The 9388-nt window shown below is 38.5% G+C and overlaps 1 protein-coding gene across 1 annotated transcript in view; it reads right to left on the bottom strand.

Annotated features, from left to right (window-relative positions):
* ADGRV1 (adhesion G protein-coupled receptor V1) overlaps window positions 1–9388 on the bottom strand; it is a 481118-nt gene that overhangs the window by 266230 nt on the left and 205500 nt on the right. The window contains 3 exon segments of the mRNA XM_006775582.2: window positions 4237–4397; window positions 6626–6765; window positions 7301–7550. Of these exon segments, the coding sequence (XP_006775645.1) occupies window positions 4237–4397; window positions 6626–6765; window positions 7301–7550 (551 nt within the window).

Here is a 9388-nt window from a genome sequence, read left to right as displayed (position 1 = left end):
TCTGGGGCAGGGGTGCAAGTCCTGGGGCTGCCTCCAAAATCCACCCATGCAGGTACACAGTGTATCCAGAAACTGCACAGTCATGTCTGATTTTGCACCTTAATTTAGGTGGTCTATAAACTACTGAGGCTGATGCTATCAACTCATGAATGCACACTGAGTTTCCTGTGATGATCAAAGCCAGCTTAAACTCAAGTTTTCAGTGTGTATGTGTGTGTGTGTGTGTGTGTGTGTGTGTGTGTGTCTAATATATTGGCTTAAAAGCAGAACCTTGCAAGTTTTTTATTTCATTATAGGCCACGTGATCACAAATTTATGCTCTTCTGTAAGTTTATGGTGGTAGGTGGCAACAATGTCAGACAAGGGGATTTAGTGCTGGCCAAGGAAAAATGCACAGCAACCAGCTTCTTTAGTCATAGCTGTTGCCCTTTACTTGGTAATATTCTAGTCTACGCCCATTTCATATAAATTTAGTACGGTTCAAATGGACCAGCTCAGGAATATTTAATCAAGTGTATTAAGCTGCAATTAAAATGCTAGCATGACACCTGGTGGCAGTCCAGGATTCAAAGCCAGTGGCAGGAAAACGGGCTTAGATGCTAGATGCTACGGCCTGTACCTACAATGTGTTATGTTATCTAGATGTTCGAGCAGGCGGTGTTCCAGCCCCCACTGGCCTTGGGAAATACACTGAATACCCTCAGTTACCAAATTTCCAAAGCATTATATGCTGAGTATTTATCTTTTATCTTCTTACCTGATGCTGAATAGCTGAACTAGCACACATGATTTAAATTTACAAGTCAGGTTTTTTTAGATTTTGGTTTAAATTTAAACAATTTTTGGTTTAAATTCCCTTAATATAAACATGTAAATCACAGAGTATAAAATCTTATAACAATTAAGTAGATTTTTAAAAAATTAAGTATATAAAATAAATAAAGCATAATATTTCCAGTTATTACACTTGCTGGGGTCCAGCCCCAGCAGGTCCAGGGGTCCCCAAAGGTGTGGATGGAGTCAGCGAAGAAGGAATGACATGGAGACAGCGTTCAGTTGATCAGCAGCCTTGCTGGGATCTCTAGCACAATCTCCAGCCAAGTTCTGTGTCCATGTTCTCTTGCTAGGTTCTCCAGCCACGTTCTCCAGGTTGCATCTGTATTTATACCAGTTGATTCTAATCCTATCAATCTCTATTCCAAAGGTTAGGGAGGTTCTTATCTCCATTCCAGGGAGTAAAGATTATGTAGCTTAAGCATGATTGTTCGTAGTTAAAGAGATTAACTACCTGCCTGGCACTTAGTGAAGGGGTTTTATTCCCTCCCTAACTTCAGGGGAAAATCTCTACCTGGGGAAACAACCTTTCTCGGAGAGGTGACCTTGGTTAAAACACAGCGCCAAGAAGGTGAGCAAACATATTAAGAACAGTATGCCATATATGCCAGGTCCCTTGAAACAGCAAGGATGGACCGGCTCCCGGCATACACTAAAGGTGTACTCTAAACTGTTTCTAAAAAACTTATTCTTGGCTAATTGAATAATTTTCCATTACTCTTTTTCCTAGCATTATGTAGAGTACAGACTCAATTGGAAATGGGCACCCAGGCCAAAAAGTTTAGTAAGGCTCAACTTAGAAAGATGGAAGACCAAGGCATATAGCTATGACTTTTAAAAATTAGAAACCAGTTTACCAAATTCCAAGAAATTGAAGTAACGTTATCTCATGAAGCTAAAAAGCTAATTAAAGTAAGGTTATCTCATGAAGAAAGAGGAAAAAAGTAAACCATAACTGTGCACATTAGTGTGACATACAATTCACCTCAAACGTGAGGAACTTCAGATGCTAATGCTATAATTGTATAAGAGAACTATTTCAGGGAACCGAAGCATAATTTGAAATGCACATTGCTATTGGAAGGATAATATCAAAGAAGCTTACTCTGCTTCTCGCAACTCTATTGATGTTGTGCAATCACAGACAGACAACTGAACTGGAACCATCCTCATTTTGACTCTGAATACAATTCTATGCTTTGCAATTGTAGGAAGACCCTATAACCTTACATAAACCAGTTCAGTTTTACCATGCATACATGAACTGGGTCATGTCTGATCCACTTGTAGGTCTGTCTCCTGTGTTTGGAATGTTTTAAAGCTGAGAGTAGAGATGGATATAGACCTCAGATTTGTGTGTGTGTGTGTGAAGTACTTAACACATTAAACTAAAGCTTTCCTTTGGCTAATGGTTTTATTTACTTCACAGGTTACTAAGTGATAAATGCCAACACAATGCCAATTTTACAATAAGTAACAGGAAGTAATTGTCTATAATCGATAAATAATAAGACAAGTAAGTAAATAAATACAATCTCAAGCCCTTTCAAATATGCTTATTATTTTGTTCAAGGTTTATTTAACTGCAAGAATATTCTAATTGTGCCTTTTATAGTTTACAAGCTAAGATTCTGATAGTTTTATTTTTCAGAAAAAAAATACTCTGTAACTTTACTAGATGCCATCCACCCATTTTAAATTATTTTTAAAAAATAAGATATATTTTCTAAAATTCCACATCAAATTCTTCCAAAAATCTCAGAACTATGAAACAGAATTGGAACAGATATATTGTGATCTATCCTGATTTAAATACAGAGGTTTGATTCCTATCTAATTATATGTTACTACATTTCATGGAAAGAGCTAGTCAGATTACTTCCAAATTCAGAGAGATCTTCAGTGTGACCTGACCTAAATTATTGAAAATGTGTGTAAGATATATATAATTCTCTTCTCTACTTCCGGCGGGGGGGGGTAGAGGGGGCATTTGAGAGATGGACATTCATCCTCCCCTGAAGCTGAGACAAACAGACAATTTGAAAAATCTCGTAAGCACATAGCCTAAGACAGATAACATAAGCTCACGGTATCGATAAATACAGTACAGTACTGTAAATGTGTTTTCTCTACCTTATGACTTTTTTCCTCTAGCTTACTTTATTTTAAGAATATAGTATATGATACATGCACACAAACTATATGTTAATCGGCCACATAATCAGTGAGGCTTTTGCTCTACCATAGGCTATTAATACTAAGTTTGGGGGAAGTCAAAACTTATACATGGATTTTTCACTCATGGGGTGGGAGGAGAGGGGTCAGCATCCCTAACGCCCACATTGTTCAAGGGTCAGCTGTAATTTCAAATATGATTTCAAGTCAAAAGTGATAAAAGTAGATGATATTTAGGTGACGATTCTCAAATATATGAGCAAATCTATATTTGCTAGAGTAAGCTGCGAAAAATACGTATTTATTAACAATTCTTTCAGGAAACATTCTCACTTTCATTTTTAAATCTCTTTGCTTTGAGGTTCAGTATTTAGAACCAGCGAGGGAGTTTTGTGGGTCACAGCAGCACTTGGATTTATCTCTCTATTGAAACATCTAAAATAACATCTAGATTTACTTCAGCATTTTACCCTTTGGTATTATTTCATCATCTATGAAATTTCTATTCATATTACAGTGAAGTGTGATGTCTCCATCTGTTTTTGGAACTGTGGGGACCCAGAAGAATCTATTGAGCAAGAAATATCATCCTTATGAGAGATGTTATTGAGAATAAGAGATTATTAAGACTCCCAACCATATACTCAACGCAGCAAATGAGAATAATTCTATAGTTATTCTAAGTTAAGTTGTAAGTAAACAGTTTGACAGACATTAACGCGTTTAAAAAGTTCCTACTCCTGTCAGAAAGGAAGCCTAAATGTGGAAGGTGAAAAATTATTTTTTAAAACAGAGCATATTTAGAGCTCCTGGGCTGTAGAATACAAATCAACCAAAGGGATAGTTTTGTGTTTTTGTTTTTGTTTTTAAATAAACTGTAAACTGCTTTGTATGTATGATCTCACACAATCCTGACATTCTAATACAGAACCTGCCTCTAAATTATAAGACTCTGAACTACATATATTTTTCCTATTATATCACTTCTCTCCCACACTGTATTTACATTGCTCATGAGCTGGAACTGTGCCTTGCTCTTTCCTATATCCTCAGCACAAAGTTGGCCCTCCACAAATATCCACTGAATGAACTAATGAGGAACTTTATTTTCTCCCAGTGCTAATGAATTACAGTATATTTGCATCTTGTATATATAAAATGACTACGGGAAAACAGACTCATCCTCATATGTATTTTAAATTATTGACACAAAATATTGCAACTGACCTGAAATGCATATAAATCCAGAGGAGAAAAAGGCTTCATTGTATGAAGACAAGCTGTCGGTCTGGGCGTAGACAGCGTACGCAGACATGTATGAACAGGCACATTCTACGTAGTCTGAAGTATCCTCAACCACTTTGCAAAATTGACTGTCAGACAACCAGCTAGGGCAAAAAGACAACTGTCACTATTCCTCCTTATTAATACTTGAGGTCTTCAGGAAGCTTTTAAAGAAAAAGTTACTGAACTTAAGTCTTCTTGACTCCAGACTTAAGCAGACCACGGTTTCAAGAAGAACACTGGAGGGAACATCTTGTCTATGACATGACACAACATATCCCACAAGGTACCTTAAGAAGCAGCCCAAATACTATCCAAACCTTCAAAAGCATTCAGATACCAAAAAAGCTGGTCCTCTCAACAGAGCAGGAGCACCCAAGGTTTTCAACAGAAGGCACTCTTTCAAAAATCCCGAAAGATTGGCACAGCCATTACAATGTGTAGTGTTCACCCTTCCTTATTTTTCATAATTCCTAGTAATTTGAACCACACAAATTCCTTATATGCTTTTCTAAAATTCCTTAATCTTTTTTGGAGTTTGCAGCCAGTTATAATACATAAATGTTTTCCAGGGTTCTTTTAAGTATAGAGGGTGTCTATAAGGTCTGGCTGATTTAGCACCAGACAACTATGCTATGTTATGAGCATTCCTCAGCGACTACTGGTTGACACCCTTGATTACTTTTTTAAGGACACACAATTTGTAAACCCAACTGCAGGTTCAACCTTGAAACATTCATTAGCCATTATATATTGAGGATCACAAAGTACCTATGTATTAGGTTTAAGATCTGTCATCAGACATTAGGAATGTCAACTGATAATTTTTTTTTCCAAAGAAAGAAAGAGACTAACCAGAATTTTGGTGTTTAGAGGACAGTTGGCTAATTACCCAACTAAGCTATTAAACCTATTAAGAACTTTAGTTTATGTGGCTGAAAGTCAGTAACAAACAACTTTTTATCCGTTGGTATTATTTTATCACTCTATGAAATTTCTATTAATATTTAAGTAAAATATGATGTCTCCATCTGGTTTGGGAACTAAGTGGACCTAGAAGAATCTATTAAGAGTTGTCATCCTTATGAAAAATGTTATTAAGAATAAGAAATTATTGGGAGCTGGGGATTCTAGGAACCCGTATTTTTTAGCCACTCCTCCAGCAAATCTGATGCATCGTCTCAGTGGACCCATTGTGTTTGCAAACAATGAGGAGATACAAAGATGAATCAGATCCGAAATCCTCCTGGAAATGTTTAGAGGATATGATATTATGCATTCAATGTTAAAAAGTCATATAGGCCACAATACATGTAGAGTATGTATGACTATATCATGCAACTAAATGATATCTTGTCAAGACTACTAACCAAGGAAATGGAGTAAAGATTTTCAGTGGGAGATTTGAGAAAGAAAGGAAAGATTAAGGGCTTTACTCTAGCTATATGCCCTCTGTCCTCTCTAAACACACACACACACACACACACACACACACACACACACACCACCACCCTCGCTTTACCTACCAGATTTGAATTGATCTCCAGGGTCCAAACCTAGTGACTGATTAGTACCCCAGACCAGGGGTCCTCAAACTTTTAAAACAGGGGGCCAGTTCACTGTCCCTCAGATCGTTGGAGGGCCGGACTATAGTTTAAAAAAAAACTATGAACAAATTCCTATGCACACTGCACATATCTTATTTTGAAGTAAAAAAACAAAACGGGAACAAATACAATATTTGTATTTGCATGTGGCCCGCGGCCGTAGTTCGAGGACCCCTGCCTAGACTACAGGGCATTGACTGGGCTCCGAGTGACAGAACTGCTCAGAAACTTGAGGACTTGAGCCCAGGAGATCCAGAGAAAGCATCATTTTCCCCTTCCCACTCCTGTGCATGGCTTTAATCCCAAAATGTACTCCAGCCCTATGTGAACTAGAATTACAAATCCCTGCTAATTCCTCTAAGCATAGAGTATCAGCTCCGGAACCACAAGCCCAGATGGAAGGGGTAAAAAGAATTTCCTTTCCTGCCCAATAAATTAACCAGGAACCACAGGAAAGTTATCCGAATTGAGCAAAATTCATGCTAAATCCCATGAAAACACTAGTCATCAAGAAGTTCATATTGTATTGAACACATATTTAAATTGTTTGGCTACATCTGCCACCTGCACAATGCTAGACCCTCTCCTATGCTTCTTTGTCCTATTTCGTGTAGAGGTTATTCTTGTCCAGAGTCCACTGATGCTCAGTGAGAAAAAAAATGGGCTCAATGGTGCTGGACTGTAGAAGGGCCAAATTCTGATTTTAAATAATTACTAATAAGTACCTTGCAGCAGCCTGATTCCAAAGGAGACATCGTGAGGTTTTGGGAACTATTCTAGGCTCGGCAGCATGAATCCTGTAGAGAACCTCACTGTTGTCAGTCAGGGGCTGCGAACTCTGACCTTTCACACTCAAAGATAGTACCTGTAGCATAAAAAAAAAAGCAAACAGAAAATGATTTAATGACGTTTTCAAGTGAATGTCATGACTGAATCTCCCATTCTGCACTTCGCTTCATTTTTCAGTCCCTTCCCTCACTACTCACTGCCACTGTTTCTATAGGAAGCTGCCTTAGGAACGCAGGACACCTCCCTGGCTTTCCATCGCAAACCTTCTGCCTCCACTTCAGTTACTGAGCCGTCTTCAGCTGACAACACGATGACTGTAACTGCTGAACTTCATCACGAGCGGGATATATAAGATAATATTAGTAAAAGCTGTATTTTTTCACTGTCCCTCTATTATATATAGTTTGCTCAATAAAACATGAAGAGAATATTTCCAGCTGTTTTTAAGGCAAAACTCTTGACAAATAGTTCATAAAGATGGGCCATGTTTCATAATTAGCTCACCATGTGTAGCACTTCCCACAAATCTGATCCACCTAATGCATTCTGGGGAGTGTGGCTGCTACGCCAAAGTCAGAGCCCAACCATGATTCTGTATAATGACAGATTACCTTATTTTTCAGGGGAGGAAGGCTGTTTCCACTTATAAACCACTGCTGGCTGCTGTACTCTGTAAACTGGACAGATTCGCACGTACTTTTCCCAGACATGATTTCTGCATCCGGGACATCCAATAACCTTTCCGGAATTCGAATATAATCTCCTTCCTTCCCTTCAAACTTGTGCCCATTGATTTGCTGGGGATACCAATGAAGAGCCAGTATTGACAAATATGGGCAGCTGTCGAGGATGGTTTTGCTTCTACAACAGAAATGCAAAGGGTGTGCTGAAGTGGCATGCATTTTATATATTTTTTGTATTTGTTCTATATATCCCCTTTTATTTTGTTAGAAGGTATTACACCAGGGCTCTGTTCTTGGTGTATAACCAGGACACTACCAACCCAGAGCAGTAGAGAGAAGGTGCTTTCAGTTCTTTTATGGGTTTTTTTTTTCACAGAAATTTCTGCATCCCTTTGCCTGATTCCCCTTATAACCTAACGCATGGATTTTTGAAGCTGTTTCATGGATATCAGATACCATCTGTGGCTGTAAAATGGACTTTTCAGTGTCGGTGAAATCAGCACTGGTGGAACAGGTTGAAGGAAAGGCACATCACTAAGGAAAGGCTCTGTTTTACTGAAGAGTATCGTAAACTTTATATATCCGTAGCTATGTTTTCAAGTGTTCCCTCACCCCTTTCTAACTGCTAATTGATAAAAATGAGGCATTAAATGTTAAAACATAATACAGGCCACAATACATGTAGATTATGTATAATTATATCGTGATTCTAAATGATACCTTGTCAAGACTGCTAACCAAGCAAATGGAGCAAAAATTTTCAATGGAACATTTGAGAAAGAAAGGAAAACATAATGGCTGACCTTTATCTCTAGCTATACCTTTACCTCTCTCTAAAAAGTTACCACCCCAACTTTACCTATCTTTAATCCCGCCTTTCATCCAGGGCTCTAGACCCTAATGTCCAAGACTCCTATTGAAGCACCTCAAGGTGTACAGGCCACACACACCTCCCAAACATCTAACACCCTAAGTCTGATTCTTTCACACACACACACATACATACACACACACACACCTAACTTATTCCATGTTTAACCTTTAAAGGTTGGTGGTCTTCCCAAACACACCATGCTATTCTTGCCTGACTGCCATCGTACATGCTGTTTCCTCTTCTTGGATAACTTAGAAAGAAAGGTAAGCCTATGGAGAGGAAGGGAAGGTGTTGATTCATTTACTGATTCTAGTCACTCACTGTACTACAGCCACTGAGATTCTACAACATACCACTGTTCTAGGCCCAGGGAATACATTAGGCAACAACAAAGAAAGGACCATTCTTTCTGTACATCTCAGATGCTCTGAGTTCTTACCAGGCCTTTGAAGGCACAGATATGGAAACTAACCATCACAGCAGGGTAGATGGTTCACATCTAAGACAACCTCAATATCCTGGTAATTTGGAAACATACGGAAAAACAAATTTAAAGATTTGGGACTAAGGGGATTGTAAAACAATGAACTATGACTTAACTGAACAACATAGTTGAACACAGTATAAGAGGGAAAAACAGTAAAAGGATATTTCTTAAATATGCATACACACACACACACACACACACACACACTGTGGCCTCAGTGCAAACTTACTTGAAGTAGAGAAATCATCCATTCCAGAAGTTTCTGGAGACATTAGAGACATTCACAAATGGCACTGAGGAGCTGAACTGCTAATAGGACTATGGGGATTGTAAAACAATGAACTATGACTTAACTGAACAACATAGTTGAACACAATATAAGAGGTTAAAAACAGTAAAAGGATATTTCTTAACTATACATACACACACACACACACACACACTGTGGCTTCAGTGCAAGCTTACTTGAAGTAGAGAAATCATCCATTCCAGAGGTTTCTGGAGACATTAGAGACATTTACAAATGGCACTGAGGAGCTGAACTGCTAATCGTTGGTCTCAGCTGGACATTTAGGAACAGGGGAGGACTGCAGAAGGGGCCTCCTGAAAGGGCACCCAGAGCTTTTCAGGTGCTTTGATGATGCTCCTCGTTAAG

Source organism: Myotis davidii, unplaced genomic scaffold, assembly GCF_000327345.1.
Source record: "Myotis davidii unplaced genomic scaffold, ASM32734v1 scaffold44, whole genome shotgun sequence".
NCBI lineage: Eukaryota > Metazoa > Chordata > Mammalia > Chiroptera > Vespertilionidae > Myotis > Myotis davidii.
This window is presented reverse-complemented; position numbering and strand designations above follow the sequence as displayed.